General features: G+C 41.1%; 2 protein-coding genes across 3 annotated transcripts in view; both read left to right on the forward strand.

Moving 5' to 3' along the window:
* CPEB4 (cytoplasmic polyadenylation element binding protein 4) overlaps positions 1 to 5039 on the forward strand; it is a 45282-nt gene extending 40243 nt beyond the window's left edge. For both annotated transcript variants that reach the window (XM_056348114.1, XM_056348115.1), the window contains one exon: positions 606 to 5039. In XM_056348114.1, coding sequence (XP_056204089.1) covers positions 606 to 833 — 228 coding nt within the window. In that variant the 3' untranslated portion in view covers positions 834 to 5039. The remainder of the gene's footprint in view (positions 1 to 605) is intronic.
* An 8151-nt stretch (positions 5040 to 13190) lies between these two features.
* Positions 13191 to 19573, forward strand: C8H5orf47 (chromosome 8 C5orf47 homolog). The gene is made up of 5 exons (XM_056349186.1): positions 13191 to 13656; positions 15284 to 15372; positions 16817 to 16919; positions 19121 to 19170; positions 19547 to 19573. Exons 1-5 carry the CDS (start codon positions 13191 to 13193, stop codon positions 19571 to 19573), a joined length of 735 nt encoding a protein of 244 aa, XP_056205161.1.
* Positions 19574 to 22297: the final 2724 nt, after the last annotated feature.

Genomic DNA, 22297 nt, shown 5'->3' on the forward strand with positions numbered 1-22297 from the left:
TGATCCCAAAAAGATTACGTGGGTTTCCTTTTGCTGAGAGGACTAAGCCACAGAAGAAGAAGACAGAAATGAGCAGTTTATTAAGATAATAAAATACATTTTTTAAAGCTGGAAATTCAGCCATTGAGATTTGCAGGCCACGTGCATATTTAATCTGCAGTTACAGTGTTGTGTAAACTGCTTACATTCTTACCTGAAAGGGTAGGAGCTTAATTGTGCATCACCATATTTAAAAATAAACCCCCAGAATTTTCCAGGGTTTTGATGTGAATCCGTGTACTAGTTCTGTAACAATAGGTTGATTGGTCCTTTCTGTAAATCAGTGACACCGTGTGTGATGCTGATGGTCAGCATTGGTTTTGGGGTGTGTTTAAGGATCCAGGACAGTGGGAGCAGTATTGTTCTGAGGTTCCTGCAATTTTGGGCGTTTAATGGCAATGATCATGTGTACGGGGGGGGGGGGGGGAAGTTCTTGAGTGCGATGTTCCCTGCTACAGAACCGTGATCACAGTCCTGCTAGAACACGGATAATAAATAGTGTGGAATTGTCATTATCTACATTGCTATTAAGAATTCTAAACTTTCTTCTCATTTTTTGAATACAGGTGGAAGTTAAGCCATATGTCTTGGATGATCAGCTTTGTGATGAATGTCAGGGGGCCCGTTGCGGTGGAAAATTTGCTCCATTTTTCTGTGCTAATGTTACCTGTCTGCAGTATTACTGTGAATATTGCTGGGCTGCTATCCATTCACGCGCTGGCAGGGAATTCCACAAGCCCCTGGTGAAGGAGGGAGGAGATCGCCCAAGACATATTTCATTCCGCTGGAACTAAATGATCACTGCAGTGCTCATATGCAGGCCTCAAATTAAGTGCACTCTTCTGTTATCCTGATTGTCCCTACCCCACCCTACCCTTTCTCTTATTCAAGATAGCATGCCCTTTTGTAGTAGTCTGTAATTTAACAATAGTATAACGAAAGAATGACCTATAATATGGGTTTTTTTGTAGAATCTTGTCATTGAAAACTGTATTGGGAGCTCCTTTTCGTATTGATAACATGTTGCAAGTGAGTTGCATTCTCTTGTCTTTACTACCCAGAGAACACTTAATTTCATGCAACATTTTCTTAGAGGAGAGAAAAATATTAAGAGAATTGAAACAATAGAGTATTTTGGTTTTTTAATTAAATTATTGTTAATAAAGAGCATAAGAATACTTTTATTAAAATAACCATGTAACAATAACACTATCAGTCTGTTCTGACACTTTTCCCCCAGGGAAGCCTGTTTTTGCTTCTCTTTTTATTTTGACTTCGGATTTTTTCCAGCAACAGATGAAGCTAGCATTTACCTACCAACAGGAAAGAGCATGTTTAAAGCAACAAAAATGCATGAGCAAATTTGAAGCAGCATTATAGTAATGGATCTTTTTAAAAAATCTGTTAAGGGTTTTGAGGATGAAATTTTAGCTCGGTATGTATCTGACCATGCCTCTGACTACCACCCACATCCAAATTACTAATGAGATAGGCAGAGCTTACTATATTTTCATCAAACTAATTGCATTTTAAGAATTCCTGAATGTAAAAGTTGAGTAAAGTTACTACTGAGGGGGGAGTGCACTTTTTTTTTTCCTTAAAAAGAAAATTGTCTGGTTACAGCCCTAGAAATCCTACCAAAGCTAGAGTAATGACAACTAGTTAACTGGCATTTCCTCTCCTGAAGGATAAATATATAGATTTTATTTTTGATGGCTATATATAACTCTATATCCTAATATACTAACATTCATCAGGGGCCAGCCTTTGCTCTCCATTTTGACATGAAAAAGTAGAAAACCTAAAAATACCTCAAGGATATCACTGATTTTTATTGAAGTTTTGATATTCCATTGTGTCACACAAACTAAAATTGGCTGTTTATTCGTTTCCCATCTTGGATGTAAAGTTAGTTTTAAATACCCTCTAACTTAGTTGTAACAGAAGGCATGAACCTACGTTAGTTTCCAAGTCTTGTTTTGCACTGTTTTCTGAATTTGAGCATGAAATGGTGCAAGTGTGCATATGCCTTTCTTACTCTTCCTGTAGAAAGAATCCCAACTATGATTCCACCTCTTCAGAACTTAATATGAGGAAATAAACACAGGTATTTGAAGTGCCAACATTGCTAAGTTAATGCCTGCTTTATTATTAAGTTCTACCTTGAGAAGCATTAACGCAGTACATGTGAATGGAATGATAAAGAGTGGGTGCAGGGGTTTAGTTTGAAATAGCTGTATGAAGGAGTAGTTCTGAAAATTATTTTTATTACTTTTGAACTAATGCCCTGGCCAACTTCTCAAATGATTATTTAGCAGTGTGCAAACAAACAAATTTAGTGGCAATCTTCTGAACTGCCCGAGTGGCATGATACCATCCTAGATTCTCTCAAACCAAAGACTTGCCTCAGCACTGCTTGGAAAACGTCTGCTCCGCTAAAAGCCTTTGTCAGCCCCCCTCATCCCATTCCCCCAGCCCAGATTATCTTTATGAGAAGCAGTTTTTATTTTCAATACAGGCTTTAATGAACTATACCTTACCAAGTTCCAAAGGTCAAAATGGAGACATTTGCTGTCTACTAGTCAAGTATAGAAAGGGAGCTGCTTTTATAATGAAATCCCTGAAAATATTGACAACAGTAATGCAAATGCAGAGTGCTCTTGTGTAGATTGTCAGGGACTTTTTTTTCTCTGAAGTACATAATTATAGTTGGAATGTTCCTTTAATTTTTTTAATGCTTGTAGGTGGCTTGGGGTGTGCTATTGTGCCGATCCTACCCAGTAAACAGGTGAGATGGGTTACCATTACCAGAAATAACACTGTTTGAGAACTAGCTTTGAATAATAATTTTCCCTTTGTACATGACCTGCTGAATTTCGGTACAGTGTTTTTGTAGCTAACTTATTTTGTCATGCACATAATGTATATTTGTTATGCACTACTTTTGTATATCTTGTTTTTCCAACAGTGAGCATTTTTAGGCACACTTTTCACTGACGGGATATCTCTTTATGCAATACCTCAATTTTTCATATTGCAAAGAGTAGCTTTTTGTACTTTTATTACTGAGAGATCTTCATATACTTCATTTTTTAATATAAATAATTTTAATAAATTTTATTTTCTTATATTCTGCTTTTTATACATTTCAGTGCTCTGCATACATTTTGAATTATGGATGTTGTGCACTGGCAATGCTATTTTAGAATCTGCAGAGAAAAGAAAGCATGTTGCTTAAACATCTTAGCCCAGCACCAGGTATTTGGTGTTCATATAATTTAAGAAATAGTATATGTAAAGTTGAGAATTAAAGAAGAAAAGCATGAAAGTGACAAATGACACTGTCTTTAGACCCATGAAATTTAAATGCATAAATATAGTGTAGAAATTTAAAAGTAAAGAAACATCAAAATTGTCTACCGCTTCTTACTAAGTTTTTAAAAATTACACACAAATGCAGACGTTTTTGGTGAATGTTTAGCCATTTTTATTATTAATAAAAAAATTGATGTTAGGTGTTTGATGCAGAAATGTGTCTGCTCTTTTAAATTATATTTAAAGAATAAAAGAGAGCCTGCTAGGTGGCAGGCATGTAATGTTAGTATGCATGACTAATGTAAGAAATTGTTATTCTACTAATATTCACTTGTGATTGTGTGACAAGCGTGTTTACAGATTATTTGGTTACACTTCGATTTACAGGGCATAAACAATTATATACATTACTCTGTACTTAAATAGTGATTACATGTCCTTCTGATTACATGGGATTTGTAGTTGGGGTTACCATGTAGCTCCAAACATAATTAACATGTAATTAGATTACCAGTCTTAGGGTATCACTTCAATTTGCAAAGGGGTTAATAAGCATGTAGTTTTATCACACTAGCATGGCACTGGCCATGTATTTACAATGTAGTTACAGAGTAATTACATGGTTATTTTTGCAATGTAAAATAAAGTGTTTCTGATTATTTTATATGTAAAGGAACCCCACTGCCCTGTGCTTTTTGGTATAGTATATACTTCTCCATACACAGACCTCTGCAGAATGCAAATTTAAAACTTGCAGTGAATGAATTTAGCGTTTTATAAGGATGCTGTTGGAAAGACTTGATAATTCACCCCTTTTGTTTTTGAAGAGTTAAAACCTTCTGTTAAAAGGTGATTTAAAACTTGAATGTGATGAATTGTGGCAAGTTAACTTCAAGTTATGTGCAATACCTATTTCAGACTTCTGGAAGATCTTTGCAGTGTAATTCTTTGTTTTTAATTGCAGACATTTAAAAATGTCATTTTCTACTGTTCTAGTAAATCCTCTTTCTTGCTGGTGTTTCTAAAGAAAAGAATCAGAAATCAATCTTTCTACTAATGTAAATTTGAGATTATTTTTAAAAAAATGGAATAAAAGGTTTTGGTCATTTGCTTTATTTTATTATCTTATTTTAAAGCTACTGTGATAGCATTGTAAGAATTGGGACAATATTGTATTCAACTGTTTTATTTTTTATATTTTTAAATTTTAAAGTATAATTAGTTTTTATAATTTTCATCAGATTTTTTTGTTATATTTTTTGGAAGTGAAACTTTTAGCAAGTGGGTGTCTAGTTTTTACTAATCCCTAATATGTTTTTCCCCCAATGTATTGCTCATATTATCAGAAGGAAAAGTTATTTAAGTATGTCAGTTAATTGTACTACTTGGCTGAATTTCCATATAGTTTTTACTGTGTATGGGGAGGTTGTAGTATTTATTATAGCATTTTAAATAAGGGTAATTCATTTTTTATTAAAGTCATTTTCACGTTTAAGTTCATATTTTTGTATGTTCTACTCTAAGTTATATAACACAAGTTACTTTTTTTAAAGAGTTCATTTGTTGAAGTGCTAGTGAAAATTAATGTTATTAAATAGTTTGCAAATGACTATTTATACCAGTATGCATATAATTTTTAAATATTTGTAATGTGAGATGTTGAATGAATAAAACTTTTAACTCAATGTTTCTTCTTAACCTTTTTATTTTAAGCTTCCTGTAGAAACATGTTCCTTTGTGGCTGAAGCTCGTGGGGCTTGGGGAAGTGATTTTGATGACGTGCACACGTCTGGCTGTACGATTTGTAAAGTGCTGTAGGCTAAGGTCTGCTGTCCTGTTCTGGGCGGCATGTGGAGTGTGCTTTTGTAGGGGGGGGGTGAGGGACGGTATAACTGCTTGAGAGGTGCTGAGTACCCTGAACACTGCATTCATTTGGTACAAAATCCACGTGCAATGCTGCAGAAATGGAAGGGTGATGTCTAGAGGCCTGTAGAACAGCTGTCTGTTGAATCGGGCTGTAAGAAGAACCGTTTTTACTGCTTGTTTGTCCGGATGTTGTCTTTGGGGAATGTTGAATGCTAACTGCTTAATTTTGTGGATTTGGTGCTTGTTGAGTGTTCACTAGAAATCTTGTGTGGCTTTGGAAAAGCCTTTCAGCAGTTCCAGCACTGATGTTTCTATTTTTTGCACAGCCTTAAGCACGTCAACCTAGCCGAAGAATTGTAGTTGCATCACTTGTTTCTACTTCGTGCTCTCTGCAGCTAATTCGTAGGGATAAAGGTGAAAATATAATGTACAGCTCTGAAATCGAGCTCTCTGGGCAGGTGATGTGTTCGATGAGAAGAATACCACTGAGGCACACGTTATGTACCATGTTAAGTCAGAAACCACTGTGCAGCTGGCACAAAAAGATAACTAGACTAAGGCCAGAGTAGAGCCAAGCAAGGCGTGGACAGACAAGGATTCTTTTTTAATTGTCCTCTGGTTGTGATCCAATACCAACAGAAGGGAAAAGTCTGTCTTTTCAAAGAGCTTGTTAGGGTCAGCCTTTTAATTTGAAATACCGGAACTTGAACTGTCTAAAAAGTCATGTGAAGCATTACAACCTTAACGTGTCTGCCCTTCAAGGACTATTCAATGGGAACCATGCATGAAGGATTCAGGAGTTTTGCATCCTTGGTAGGAATTCCCCAAACTTTTTATTCTTACATTGATACAAACAGCTAAACTTCACTGAAGTATAATTCTGATTGGTCTGGAAGCCACTCTGCTGAGCGGAACCGTGAGTTGGAACATGCACGTGTACCTTGTGAGAAAAAGCTGAAGGCCAAAATACAGTATTGCAGTAGGAATCAAACTGTGCCCACTGCACTGACCAGCACTTTGCTCTTGGCACCTGAGCTGCTAATCTCTTGTGCCATCAGCTAATGGTCTTGTAAATGTTAAATAGATGTTGAGTATCATTCTTTTCTGTGGGTGCTTCAGGAAATGCAGGTCTTACAGAATCGAGCTGTAAAGGGATTAGTTCTGCAAGATGCTAATTGCTTCAAATTGCCATTGTCTTCAGATGATGCAAATTTAGAAGCTCATGCCTTTCGAAACTAGTTTTTAACAAGAACAAAAAGTTTTGCTGGTGACTCCGTGCAGATACTTCCAATCCCTTAAAATTAACAGAAAATGCTGGTATGCTTTGGATAAAAAACAGAGAGGCTAGCGATGCGGTGACTGCCCAGTGAATAACTGATTTCTCCGTGCTGCTTTTTGTGCCAGCCAAACAGCACTAGACGGTGTTGACCAGTTTTAGCGTGTGACTTGGCTGGTAAGGGAAGCGTTAGGTCTGTTTTCTGCATTGGTATTGTTAAGAAACAGTCATAGTTCAGCCTCTCCCAATGTGCTAACAAGTTCTTGATGTGTTTTTCAAGTGCAAATGGTCTTTTAGAAAGCATGTGCTTATCAGTGGTTTTTCTGATAAAAGTTTAAGAGGTATGATAGACCTGAAAATTGGTCCTGGAATATGGGGGCATTTAAGTCTTTTGATGTCATGGTGGTGGAACCAGCAGCATCCTTCACTAATGGTACTCCCTGGCCTATTTCAATTCACAATGCTATACTATTAGAGGCATTTATCAGGATACAGCATCTGATTTACAGTTGGGGATGTGTATATTCATTCTAAAATTTTCCTATTCTGAAGACTGTGAAATACATTCTGATTGTTTAATAAATTATATTTTCTTACATAGGCAGAGTCTAAAAAATTCAATGAGGTGAAACGCCAGAAGTCTGGAGTGTTCAAAACTAAAAATAATTGCTCTTGGTAGGGATGGCCTTGGCTGATTCTCAATTGCTGAGAAGTAACTTTCTAGGAAAGATGATATAGCAAATCCCTTTGGGGTTTCAGTTTGTCCTGAAACTACAAATAAATCCTACCGGCAGACTCCAGAAGATGGACATTGCCTGCTGGGTGGAATTTCAGAATTTCCACAGCATGTGAATCTCAACTATTCTCTTTCAGCACAAACTGCTGGTCGAGCACAGTCAGCCATCAACTTTCTCTTGGGTGCTACTTTCACTAAATGAACTGCTACATTCCACGTCGGTGAAGAAACTTAGTTGGGATGGAGATGGATATAACCCATCTAGTACAGATTTAAAGGCATTTAAAATATTTAAAGGTATATTTTAAAGAGAGTCTTTTAGCTCTCAAGTTGTTGTTGGACAGTTTCTACTATCTGTCCTGATTCTCCAGCTGCTGTTTATTCAGCGCTATGAAAGCCTGCTCAGCCACGGTCCGAAGTGCACATTGCTTGCCTACAGGAAATCTAAGACGAGTAATAGCCTCAGAAAGGATAGATGAGGAAAAAACACTGACATCTCTTCCTCTGTGTAAAATGAGCGGATTCAGTCTGTCGGTATGAAAAACAGCCTCTGGGATAAGAATATACTTCCAGCTGTCTTGGCAGTCACAGAAATCGAAGGGGGCCAGGAGGCTGAATCGGTGCTCTGAATGTGTTACTGAAGCTGCCCATTTAAGATGGGGAGAAAGTTTTTCTGAAAGTCAAAGCTCTGATTAATGCTATCGGGTATCACCTGTTTTCGGGACACATGAACTATAATTTGCTGACTTTTTGTAGGGCTTGTCAGAGAGACAATTTGATACTAAAAGTTAATCTATTTGAATGTATCTATCCCTAAGGGAAGCTCCCTCAGTCACCTTGTTTATGGAGCTTGGGAGACCATAGTGCGGTACTATTCCGTTAAGGTTCCTTCACAAAATTTGCTAGTCAGAAGTTTGCAGTCCCCCTAGTATATATAAAATACGGAAGCATGTAAGATCTGTGTCTGGTTGTGGTTTTCTTCCTGAAATCTAATTTTGGTGAGTCATGATAGCTGAGATTAAATCATCTGAGCACGACGCAGGTAAAGGGTGATGGTGAGAACACGTTTTTTGTTTTGCATTAATCTTAATGTTTAAAATGGACTGAATTTTATTGCTTTCAGCTGTGTGGTATTTTTTTCTTTTTATTCCAAAACTGTAGCAGGTTGAGTTGCTTTGTTTTTCATATGAGTGGAGAACGCTGATTTTACTTATATGGCAGACTGACGGTGGAGACGCAGTTGACAAATGCCGTGTGCCTTAGTAACTCTTCACACAGTTTTGTAATCTCTTGAAGGGTAGCAATTCACACACAGAGCAATTCATTAAAAAAAAAAAAAAGTCGCCAACCTTCTCCGACCCAACATTTGAGAACATGTTTGCTCAATCTAAATCACCATCTCGGCTGCTGCTGACTCATGAGCCGGGATCAGTTTGCTTAGTGACTGTCTATGCCTTGCTATGCGTGTGAAAGCATTAAGTTGTCAATTTAGCAGTGTTGTTTCTCAAGACAGTGCTTGTCGCTTGAAGCACATGCCCAGTACTGGTCTGTGTATGGCCAACATTCATGCCAAGTGTTTCTGAATTTTCTTTCAGTGAGTTAAATGAGATTTCTTAGGTTTTTGAGGAACATTCCCATTGTAAGCAGCAGGCAGTAGCCCCCAGCTTTGCCTTGGGGGGCCAGCTGTTCACAGGCAGATGTTGCTCTGTACACACTGGCAGAATCAACTCGGCTCTTCAGTTAGTGGCAAGAAAATTTGTTCAAGCTTTGCTTTTACAGGGGGATGTCTTTGGAGAAATGTGATGGAAGAACAAAGCAGTGACTGCTTCAATTTTCTTTGCAGAGCTAGCAATCCTTGGAGACAGAAGCCCTGCTCTGTTCCTTTTCTGGCAGCATTTATGCCTCTGGGGCTAGGGAGGGAGTGAATGTTCAGTATCTGGAAGAGTTCTGCGAAGACCCTAGTACCATTACAAAGGGACTTACTGCTGAGGAATGGGTATGTTCAGTGGTATTTATACTGTAGTGAAACAGGATCACTTCATATATGCAGACACATGTATTGTTGATCACGTTAGCCCGCAGGCACACTTTGGCCTGAGATCACGTTAGATTTCAGAACAGAGCCTGAGAAAATGTGAGCTTTCCATGCCTGGGCAGATGGTCGTGGAAAACCTACATTACCACTCAGTCTGAGGATGATTTAGTGATTTTTCTTTTTGATGTCCTGTACTGAACCAGTATTCTTCCAGGATGTGAGAGAACAATACCTGGAGGTTTATCGTAGGTAGGACTAAACTTCCTCATCTGTGTGCTCACGTAGGGTCTAACTGCACGTTCCCCAGAACAGCAGTAGAACCATTTAATAGCATAGTTCCTGCAGACTAAAAATTTGGTAAAGTTTTACTGTCTCTGATTTGGAAACAAAGAATGTCATCAAGAAATACTAATAACTTGCACATTTGTGTGGAAGAATGAAATCAGAGAAACTGAAGTCCTTGCCTGCCTTTTTGCTGTATCCACCTGACTACAAGTCTTTCCCAGAAATAAGGCTGTTTAATTCTGGTGTTATTACTAATTTTGCCTTTTTTCATTTCCCCCATATTTTTGTTTCAGATGGGCAATCTCTGCTTAAATACTGTAACACAAGGTTCTAATCCAAGGGTTTCAGTCTCATTGACTTGTGTTTTGATTATAAAGTCAATGAATCTTCTCGGCAATTTGGAAATCTCTCAAGGGCAGGCTCAGACTTTTATGTAACAAACTTAGTTTATGGTCTGCTAAATATTTTTATGCGCAGCATGGAGAAATGGGAAATTGTGCCTCTCCTTATGACTGGTGTGGATGAAAGGATTCCCCCACGTATGGTTTGTAAAGCAATCTGAGATAGGCAGGTTCATTAATATGAAATGCAGGTGTGTTAAAATGGCAGCTGGCCATTTTATCTCTCTGCTGCATTGTGTTATTGCTTACATAATTAACTGTGAGATCCATTGTAAATTATGAAATTTTAAAAGTAAGCAAAAGCTGAAGACGACATAATGCATTGCTTCGATTTACCAGAAATGGTGAGTTTTGGTTTTGTTATGATTCCTAGTTACGCTAATACATGGCTCCCAGTGTTTTCTGTAAAGTAACAGCATTCTAATAAAATACCTCACTCCAGTGACACTTATTAAATATTCCGTAAAAACGGAGGAGATACAGTAGTTGTTTGTGCTACTGCTGAGGGTATAATTAACAAGGTTTGACTGTAGCTGTTGTCAGAATTAACATACTTTCCACATAAAAATCCCTGTTAACGGTGTTAAGATTAGTATTTTGAATGTATTCACAATTTGCAGTTGATCAAGATAGTGTAATACTTAATAAGCAGTCTGCCTTGCCTGAGTTACAATGGTGAATCACGTGAGTACTTTAACTCTGTTGCGAAGAATTCTCCTAGTAAACCAAATCTTCAACAGCAGGAGTTTCCTTTTTGCAGGGAACCACTAGGGAATCGGGGAATCAATAAAAGTGCATGCAGCAATATCCGATCAGCTCCTTCTTTCTCTGTGGCGTAAGCTGTAGCCTTGCTACCAGCAAAACCTAACTTATTTTAAAACGATAGTCAAGGTTAATAGAACATGATGCATACTTGGCCAAAGTAAAGCTGAAACAATAGAATTCAGGAAACAATGCGAGTTCTGAGCTGGAGAAGCTGACATTTGAATACAAAACGAGGCATGTTGAGGTGCAGTCTGAAAGCTAGAATCTGCTCTATTTTTAACTAGACAGTTGAAGATGTGAAAAGCTGAGATGCTTGTTGGAAGTGTTAAGTACAGAGATAGTGACTAGCTGGTAGTTGGTTCACACATGTGGAAAGGAGGCAGAAGAACAGTGTGCGGTTAAAATAGCTGAATTTTCCAGTTCTGCAGATTACTCATGGATTTTAGGTAGCATCGTTTCTTGTCAGTAGCAATAGATCATAAAAGGGATCTGGGCTGAATTTACATTTGAAATCAAAGTGCTGGCAAAGTGCTGTTGGGAGAAGGGGACAAAATGTGCCACACAAGGCATGTGTATTTGTATGAGTAGGATGAAGCATATTCCATAAATACAGATGCTGAGAAAACCACCAATTTGGCAGCCGCGATGCCCCGCTGGGGCCATCGGAAGGAAGCGGTTCCCAGGCGGCCCAGGGAGCTCCTGGCCGGGAAGATACAGCCAAAAGTGTTCGTGCACAGTGCAGGGACAGTCATGGAATGGAAACGGAGCCGTTTAGGCTTAAGCACGTGTGTTCAGTGGCTTTTAGTGGTGTGGACCAAGGCTCGTGTATTGCAGCAACAGGAGTGTTCTTTAACGGGGCTTTGTGATTAATGGACATGACAAAGGTTGTGCTCCAGGATCAGTTTTTGATGCAGCTACTTGGTTGCCTGTCTGGGGGCTGAGATGCTTGTTGGAAGTGATAAGTACGGAGACAGTGACTAGCTGGTAGTCGGTTCACACGTGGAAAGGAGGCAGAAGAACAGTGTGCGGTTAAAATAGCTGAATTTTCCAGTTCCGCGGATTACTCACAGATTTTAGGTAGCATCGTTTTTTGTCAGTAGCAATAGATCATAAAAGGGATCTGGGCTGAATTTACATTTGAAACCAAAGTGCTGGCAAAGTGCTGTTGGGAGAAGGGGACAAAACCACCCCCAGCCCAAACCTGCCGGCTGCTGCCTCGCCGGGCCTGCGTGGCGGCTCAGCTCTTTGCAGAGGAGAAGAAGGGGGTCCCCGGTGTTTTGGGGTTGTTTTTTGTGATCCCAGCCGATCTCTAAACTCCTGACTCGGTGAGTGCATAGTGTCCGTGACCTCCTTTTTAGTCCGCACGCTTTGGCACCTGGACTTTGATCACTGGGAAAGAACAAAATCCCTCTTGCAAGCCGTCAGGCTGTGCCTCTGGAAGTCTTTTTCCTCTTTTTCGACAGCATACACAGAACGCCTTTTTTCTGACCGTGTAGAAAATAGCTGGAAATCCTGGGATACTTGGCAGCAGAGCGCCGTGGGTCTCCCCGGCGCGGGGGGCTGCGGGGCGCGAGGGGGGCGGCGGAGCGGCGCCGCCGTTCCCTGGGTACGGCCGCCACCTGGTGGTGGCCGCCCGCGCTGCAGCCCGCCCCGCCGGGGGGCACGGGGGGCTCTGCCCCGCCACGGGCCGGGGCAAGGCAGCGGTGTGCTGCCGGGTCTCTTCCCATCAGCGCCGTTCAGGTTGCTGGTGCTGCTAAAACAATTAGGAAAAGATCTTTCCGTGGAATTTTTTCTTTCTATTCGTAATGCTTTCCCTCCTCTGAGCTGCTGACACTCTGGGAAGCAACACAGAGACGTTATTTCTGTCCCAAAGCAAAAATCAATGGCATTTGTGCTCCGGAGTGGTTTGAGCAATCTTGCTTGTCGCTGGCCGTATGGTATAAACATACTGCAGCGGGGCACGCCTCTGCAGGGCACCCCCGTGGGGGGCTGCTAGGGGTGTCCCCCTGGTGTCGTGCAATGCACGGGTACGCCTGCCTGAAGGACAAAATGGCAACAGGTATTTCATGTTCCACCAGTGCTGTTGAGCAGGTGACTGGAGCCCGGCGGGCACACGGTGGGCAGGCTGCCCGCTGTGACCGCTCCTTATGGCTGCAGGAACCACAGGAGGACCCACATCACGGGTGCCGCTCATTCCTCCGCTGTGCGTGGTGGCAGAGACAAACAAGACATCGCAGCCTTCAGCCTGGAGTCCCCTAGGTCACTTTATCCATAACTTGCAGGAAATATATCGATAGATGAGTGCAGGCAGCTTGCTTTGTGCTGAACCCTAACGAAGGCTGGCTGACAGCAGCCTCGGGGGCAGGCTGTAGTGGGACGGGGTGGCACGGGGCCGCTCTGTGCCACGCGAGGCTCGTCCTTCCCCCCGCTCAGTGGTTCCTCCTTTTTGCACCGTCCAGCTGGGGCACCGAAATGGCACCATCACACAGGACGAGGCGCGAGGGCAGCTCTGCGGAACCCCCCGGCCAGGCCTACCCCAAGGAAGGGGCCACGGGCGCTGTGTCCCCCCTCAGCGTGGCAGCCAGGACGCCGGCCCCCCCAGCCCCTGCCACCACTTGTCACCCTGCCACAGCAGGGCCTGGCCGCCCTCCTGCCCCGCCACCCATGGCTGCCGGCCCCAGCCGGGGGAGGACGCGCCTGCGGCTCCTTTATAGCAACAGCTTCGGCTCCCACCGCTGCGGCTCTGTGGTCCGCTATGGCGGGGGCCGCCGGCAGGCTGAGGGCGGCTGGGACGAGGCCCTGCGCTGCCAGCCGAGCCCCGCGGGGCAGGCTGGGGGGCTGAGGGGGACCCTGGGCCCAGGGGACCAGGCCCACCGTGGCCGTGGTCCGCAGGCGGTGGGGAGCGGCGGTGCCGGGAAGCCTGTCAGCCACCATCACGGTAAGTGTGGCTGAGCCTGGGCAGGGAGAGCGCCGGGCTGAGCCTCCGCCATGTCCCCTCCTCTGGCGGGAAGCCATTTCCCTGCAGTGCGTGTGATGCTTCCCTCTCAACCAGACTGCGCACGCTGAGGCGGGAAGGTGGCACAATATTTATTTTTTTTAACATGCCTGGTATAGTTGGACTGGGTATTTAGGCAGGAGGTGGAACACGGTGTTAACGAGAGTGAAAAATTTAATGTTTTTGCCCCAAACTCTTACAGTGTTGAGCTGCAGCACTGCCACCCCGTATGGTGAGGTGGCTGCCACCGGCGCAGCCGTCCCCGTCCTGCCCTGTGGGTAGATAAGGCCAAAACCAAGCTGTGTCCGACAGGGCTGCTCTGCTATGTGCCAAACTTCTGGGTCATTCCTGCCTCTTCTCAGGAGATTCCTGCGCTGCTGGCTGCCTCATCGCTGTGACAGCTTGAAGATGTTGCTTTAATTTTCTTTCTTTTTGGCTAGGGTCAAAGAAAGTTAGGATGGGCATGGGCGTGGGTGTCTTTTTCTATAAAAGCACACAAAAAAGATTAGGCAGTTTTCCACTGTGATCTGTTGTGAAACATAGCTCTGCTGCGCAGGGTGAAATGGAGTGAAAATGGAGAACATGACCTGGCTTCTGGAGAAGAAGCCGGGGTGTGAGCTGGAAACGATGGGTGACACAGAGAGGGTGGTCCTGAATTTTACTAACTTGCTGCTTTTGAGATGTTTTCATTTTCTTGTATTTTTGTCTCCTCCTGAAAGCCATTTTCCCAAAGATGACAAAGTGAAATGTTACATTAGTCTAATTAAAAGCACTGGTTCTGCCGGGTTATTGTCTCGTTGATGCCAACCTGTGCCTCGGAGGCAGCCTGTGACTATCGGTCACTCAAAGCCTTGCTCCCAAAGCGTGGCTGCCTTGGCGATCTGGTGGCGGGGCTGGGGTGGCCTGGAGGATGCTGGTTTGCCTGAAGCCCTGCTGCAGCAAGGAACGAGCCCACGTCTGTGACCACATTCAGCATCCCCACATGGGTCACCCTTCCTCTCAGCTCATGCCGTGCCCTGCCTGCCCAGCAGCTCCTCGGAAAGCTGCCATCCTCACCCTGCTTGGAGCTCATGCCGTGCCCTGCCTGCCCAGCAGCTCCTTGGAAAGCTGCCATCCTCACCCTGCTTGGAACTCACTCGAGTCCTCGCGGCTGTGTGTGTCTTGAGTCCACAAGATCAGCCCTGCCCTTCTTGCTTCTGTTTTTTTTTAGTGCTAGCAGAGGTGATGTGTCTGGTTTCTTGCCTCAGTCCAGTCACTTTCTAATTGAGCTCAGACAATTGCCATAGCAAGGGGAAAAAGAGGGAATGAAAAACTAGCCTGTGTTGTCCAGAAGCCTGTTGTGTTAATTTTTTGTTGCTGTACGGTTTTGAGCTCTGTTCTGTGGAGTTTGAGAGACACCCACTTGCCCCATGGTTATAATGGAGAAAATAAGTAAGGCGATAGCATGATGTACGGGGTGATAACCTGTGACCTGCTGGGATCAGAAATAAGTATCCCTCTGGCAGATCTACAGCTTCCTCAGGAGTATATTGTAGACACTCAGAATATGCTTTCTAAATTCTCTTCCTAGCTGACCTTCGAGAGGCTAAGGCTGACACCTTTGACTTTCCCTTCCCTTCAAGAAATAGTGATAAAGTAATTAAACGGAAGAAGCAAAAGGTATAAAATGTGGGAACTGAATGAGCTGCCTTTGCATTTGAGAAAATTGCTTCCTGCTTGTTCGGTGTATGTCTATGTGAGAGCATGAGGGAGATTAAAAGATTGAATTGGTACTGAATTTGTTACTGAAAACCTTACTTACAGAAAAGAAAAATGGTATTATTTTCCCTCTGTGGAGTCTTTAAAATTCTGGCTCTCATTCAATAAAGCACTTAAGTATGTGCTTACCTTGAAGAATGAGAGTATGCTGTTGACTTAAAAGCCTGTACTGAAATGCTTTGCTGGATTGGGGCCAGGGTGCTGCACACCTTGCTGGTGCACACCCAGCAGGGAAAAGCTCCGCAGCTCCTCTTCCTCTTATGTTTTAAGCAAAGAAATCCTACAGGTTACAAATAAGCGAAGGCAAGAATCCGAGGTATTAGCACCAGACTAGTAGCAATATGAAATTACTTTCTGTTTCACAAACGTATTTCTGTTCCTGTTCAGTAGTTCAACAAATGCTTGAAATTTTAAAAGGCACATTTATTAAACCAATAACTCATTATGAGATTTTGTAATGTGTGATGTACAAGTAATCAGCTAGACTACAATATAGTCATGTCACAGATGCTTGATTTAAAACCAGCAAAATACTAATGACTTCAGAGGAACAGCTAATAGCATACTATAATGTTACTCCTCTAGTACATTCAACAGTCTTCAAAAAGAATCAGGAAAATGTATTATGTTTTAGCAATAAATGCCCATGAGAAAAGAATTATCTTTAGATTTAAACTATTTTCACAGATGGGGTCCAGCAAAAGCCATGTTAGCATGTTAAGAGGCATTTATATTTGTTTGGCTGCCTCTCTGAATGTCTTTGTCAACAGTTCCTATTTAATGTGTTCAGTGCACATATCTGAAACGTGCCCACTATATATGGAGCTTTGTGCCTCTAAAATAAAGGTCATCAACATCTACAAAATAGATTAATATGGATTTTATATGAAATAGGCAAGGCTGTTGCTGTTCTGGAATCTGAGCATGCTGCTGTTGAGGGATTACATGGGATAGTTTTTGCTCCTGGAAAAATAAGCAATGTTATTCCCCCCATTTTGGATGACTTTGAAGAGAGTCTGATGGCTCTCACACCGTTTCCATAAGCTCTTCTTGTCTAGAAGGTCACTTTACTAGTCCTGGATAAACAAGAGCTCCAGGCAAGAAAGGAGGAGGATATTTCATGTGGAAAATTGTGGAGTAATTTATGGTTTTTTTATTTTTAGAGGTGATTTTTCCAGTATATCCCACATATATTTCCCTCCTCCACACCTCCCCCATCTCAGTCCTCAGCAAAAAAACAGTTGGACTTCCTAATCATGCTGAAGAATTCAAAGTTCTGCCCTATAGGTGTTTTAATGCAAACTTTTTATATGCTTCACTGAGAAAGTTCAATTTTACCTTTCAGTCCAAAGTCTGGCTTAAGGTCTGGAAAGTAATTTCAAGAATGCTTGAAGAAAATGAAAAGTTCAGAAGTCGACTCTTAACCTGCAGTCAGTTCAGTGGAGAAGGTAGTCAATGAACTGGTAATGTTTTGTTGTACTAGAAAAAACAAATTGATGCAAGTGCTTTGACATAAGATCCCTAGGTTTAAGGCCCATTTAGCGGTTTGCTTTGGGTAGTAGGTTTTAGAACTCACAAATTATGGAATTCATTGCATACTTTAGACACTTATAGCCATATTTGAAAAAAACTTTGTGTGCCATTGAGGGTCTTATATGTATTCATTTGGGGGAAGGACGGCAGAAGTGTTTGCTGCAGTCTAACATTAAAGACATGAACAGAAAATACCTGCAAGTTTTTCTGAACATGTGAAATATGTAATTAAGCTATTATTCACAGGTTAGTCTAAGGCAGTACTTGTAGGAATAATAATATATTTTTTCACATAGGAAAAATAGTGGTTGGTGTCATACAGACAATGAATAGATGTTCCCCAAAGGTAGCTGTAGTACAAGTTAACGTAACCCTCAAACATGTTCTCACACTGTGCCCTGAATACAGCTATTTCATTACTGGAAAATGACTCAGGAATTAAAACTGGTGCTCTGCATTGCGCCAATTTCAATTAGACACATTGTAGTTGCTGCGCAATTTAAGATAATACAGTGTATGCTTTCAAATGTAATTGGAATTTCCAACTTCACAGTCTGATGAGTTTTTAGGGAAAATAATATACTAATCCATGAAGAGTTACCAGGCAAGTTAAAAAATGGCATATTCACCTACACCACTTATGCCTAGCTTACATTTGTGTTGATGGAAGTTTTCCACATGTAGGCATGTTAGAGTATATGCCAAAATGAATGCCCATTGTTGCCAGTATCTTATTTTTGTAAAATGTTGTATGTTGAATACTGATTAGATTTCCACATACGTGACCACAAAACACTCCCTCAAAGATTTTCTTCACGAGAACAGAAGTGCTATTCAGGTTCAAAACAGAAATCTGTCTACCCCAATGAATGTCCCCTGCGACCTACAGGGGATGTTACTGGAACAGTAGAAGAAATTCCAAAATATGCTGCAATAATATATTCTGCAATTATTCTGCAAATATTCTGCATTATGTGGAAAAGCACTTCTGTTTGCTTTAAAACAATTTCCTGATTAATTCTGATATTACGAGATGCTGCTTATTAATTATGTGCTATTCATATTTTTTATACCAATCAAGATCCCATTGGCCTCTGTCATGGAATCATTTAGGTTGGAAAAAGGCTATTAGGATCATCAAGTCCAACCATAAGCACTCCAGACACACTGCAAGTCGGGAAGCTGTCCGCCTCTCCCCAGGCAGGGCCAGTAAATCTCAGGGTCAACTGGAACAGTGGGCATATATGTGTGTATGTAGGACATACACATGTGTGTCTAGGACACTGAAGGAAATAATAAAGTCTTCCAGGATTTTTGTTTGCTTGCTTTCAAGAAAAAGGAGAACAAGAGGCAAGGAAAAAGGAGAAGAAATCTTTAACAAGAGATTATCTCCAAAATTTCAAGTTACTGTAAAACAAAACCCCCGAAGTCGGCTGCTATACGATCTCCTAGGTGGATTTACCACCATAACATAATGACTGCTAATCAGCTTTTCTGTTTGTTATGGATATGCAATGTGCTGCTTTGTCAGGCTTGTATCTATGGACAGGGCCCATTCCCTTTTCAGCTACGCATTTCTTTTTGTCATCTGGAGGGAGAACATTATCTTTGTATATAATTTCCAGTGATTTAAAAACCCAAACCCAAACTAACCAGCCCCTCCCTCCCCCAACACTTACTCTACCCTTAATTGTAATTGTACCTCACTTTTCATGAGCTTTAATTGAGAATCTACTATTAAGCCCTATTTATGTGAAAACCATCAATTCTAATACCTTCTTTCTAATTAGCAGATTTTATACAACTTCAAATCCAGGAGATAAGTTTCTATTGATCTGAATTTTTCATTAAACAAGAAGCAAATAGAATAATTCTAGCAGACATTTAGATATGGATCAACAAATCTGAATAAACTGGGTTAATTTTTATCTTTTTTTAAAAAACTAGATTAATAAAGCTAGAAAATTAATGCTGTATTTTATTGCCTCTATAAATATTTTTCTTGGGAGAACAAAAATCTACTTGATTTCTAATGCTACCTATTTACTCCTTGGAATGTTGTAATTAAGATTAGATTCAGCATGACTGAAAATGATGACATAATATTCTCCCACAGGCAATGATATGAACCAGAGTTCACAGGATGAGGTATCCTACCTGGACAGGGTATGTATGTAGTCCATTAATTGCCAAGCAAGCTGAAATGAGAAAATAATCAAAAGAATCATAATAAAAAGATGCACTGATATTGATCAATGTTGTTAATAAGCACTGGTTTTATACTTCAGTATTAATGACATTGGGCTTAAATGTTTTTCAAGATTTCAGTCAAGTTTGGGAAGCAGAACAGCTCTGTCCTCAGCTGGAAGGGCTGTGTGCATTGCCAAGGCTGGGAGGTAGATTCTGCCTTTTCATTGAGCTAAATCCTGTGATGGTCTAAAGTAAAATCTGAAGAATCTGAATAAAGTCTTTGTCATGCTTCGTATCTGACTTTTTTTATATTAAAGGGAACGTATCACTTTTGTCATCTTTTTTTCTCTAGGAGGAGTCCATCTTTGGCTGGGTATAGCAAGCCAATAAAAGAAGATTCAATCCTAAAGGAAAGACAAAAGTAGTGAGAGTTTTTATTTTGAGTAGTGAGAGTTCTTACTGAAGTCAGGGGCAAGACTGCAAGTGATTTCAGTGAACACAGGTCCTCTGTTGTTGGTTTGGCTTGTGTGCACTTCTGGTGTTTAAGAGGTTTGTTTTTATGGTGGCTTAAACAGCTCGGTTGCAAGATATTTATTTCAAGTCATTAGGTCTAGTGTTTCACTTAGCTATTAGGCTTTGAAAGCTTTTTAATGAGCATAATATTGTGACACTTTGCTTGCAAAAGAATAGAGATACACATTTAGCGTTGACTCTGTATTTATATCTTTTTTTTGGTAGCTTGTCAGAATCATAAACAAACACAAATGCAGTAAGGCAGAACTCCACACAAGATAGAAAGAACCATTTTTTTCTTACTGATTCGAATAAATTTGACTTTATTATATTAAAATAATACACAATTACCCTTCTGTTCATTCATCCATTTATACATGAATCTCAGCAAGTATTTTGAATATGAAACCAGGTGAATGTTTTCTGTCGTTTCTGTTCATCGTGAAGCACATAATGATATCATCATAATCAGAAGGCATTGTTTATCTAGCTGACTTCAATAACACGATGTAATTTTCTTCTGTTGTGGAATTTCATACTTGAACCCTTGATTGACTGTTAAACCCTTTTAAGCAAGCAAATTGTGTAAATAGAACATGAAGACTGCATAAAACCAGTATGTATATGGATTTAATCTCTGTAGGTAAAGCATTCACCTGTCACAATTAGACGTCCTTGGTTTCAATAAAAGATTTGTTTTCTCACTGCATAGTGTCTTACTGTTTGCAGATATAATGACTGGAGTATCAGTGCTGAGCTTTACTAACATGCTAGTGATTGTGTTGTTAAGCAGCAAAGCATGTGTAGGGGTTTCATCTCTTGTTTTCTTAATAGTAAAACTGCAAGTGTGTAACTGGAATGTGCCTTTTTGATGACAGCTCTGGCATCGAGGTTCTTTTCTGATATGTGGTTGAGTAATATTCTGATTTTACTTAAAATAGTTGACATTTCAGCTTGGAAGAGGAAGTGAGAAAGCAAAGTACTCAGTCAAGATGTGATCATTTTTCTGGGAGAGCAAAAATGTCATAGTTCTTTGGTATTTTCATAATACAAGTTTGGAGTCACATGTTTGGGGTTTTTTGTTGGATTTTTTTGTTTGTTTTTGTACTAAATGACATGATCTCCCTGTTCCCACAGTTCTGTCAATGAAATGTTTGCATAGTGGGCATTTAGTTTATAATCCTGGATTTAAATTGTAGAGTTGTTACTCTAATGTTTCTTTTCTTGTAAACTACAGCTGTAGTTAGCACCTTTACTGGCACAGACTTAAAGGGCCCTGGAAACCAAGTTTTTCTTCCAGATGTGTAATGGCTACTTTTACAGGATAGATGAGACGCATTGATCTAAATCTCTGAATGAACTTCAGCCAACTTGTGGAAGTTCTTTGGATAAATATAGACCTTTGTCTGTGGGATAGTGCTAAATAATTTTGAAAGAAAGAAATTATGAAATATGGCCCTAGATCATTCCTATCCATATACATTTTACAGTCTGGAAAGTCCATGCAGGTTGGCTGTCAGTAGCTGCCAGGGTGATCTTCATAGCGTTTTACCTGCTTGCTGCAGCCACTTTGTGTGCATAAATGACCAGAAGGTGCAAGGGAAGACTCAGGCCCTGTAAAACAGATTTGATCTGTTATTGGTACACATGCGGGAATGGACGAGTACCAGCTTCTCCTTCGTGTGTTCAGAGACCAGTGCGGTGCAATAGTCTAGCCCCAGCCTTGCCCAGTGTTGTGAAATTGCTTGGAGGGGGGAATTACAGATCTAATATTATAACAAGCCTTTAGGGAAAAATACAACGGCTTTGCTAGATTTTGCGGGGAGTCAGAGTAACCTGGACTTAACGTGCTGTGCTGCTTTGTTTTCACCCAGGTGTGATCTGAGGGGAGGGCCTATGCAGCATCCACCTTGCCGTATGGTTTTATACTTGTTAACAACCTGCTCATCAAGCAAAAGAAGTAACTGCTGCCTTCCTTATTAATCCCAGCAAATCTTGCCTGCTTGACTTAGCCCTTGCCCGACACGCCGCTGTTCTGCTTTCACCTTGCTTCCAGCTCACTCCAGAATGCAGGTCTCACCAGAGCAGAGGCTGGTGAGCAGCAGTCTCCAACTCAGCCTGCAACATGTGGGAAACAGCAAGTAAGAGACAGCAGCCCCCTCCTCAGAAACCCTGTGGTGGTGGTGACTTAATTAATTGGTTGGGATCTATGAACAGAGCAGACTGTTCAGTTGGCAGTGCTTTGAAAGGGCTCTTACATTTAAAATCACTTTGGACCAGAACAGCTGATGCAGTGGGGCAAAAAGACATATGATTCAGGTTCAGTTTCCAACTCTGGGTGAGGAAGCCTAGCTTTCTGCTGTAGTGACCAGATTTCAAAGGTACTGCTATGAACAAGGGTAGTCAGAGCAGTTAAACTGCTGAATAACGAGTCTGGAGAAGAACTGAGCTCAAGGTAAGCAAACAAGACCAGCTGACACGTACACCACTACCATCCGCTCGGACTCCTGTAGTAATACATTCTTCTTTTTATTTCAGATGACTGTTTTAAGTGTAAATTGCAAAAGAGAAAGTAATTGTAGTATTGCAT

This window comes from Falco biarmicus, chromosome 8, assembly GCF_023638135.1.
Source record: "Falco biarmicus isolate bFalBia1 chromosome 8, bFalBia1.pri, whole genome shotgun sequence".
NCBI lineage: Eukaryota > Metazoa > Chordata > Aves > Falconiformes > Falconidae > Falco > Falco biarmicus.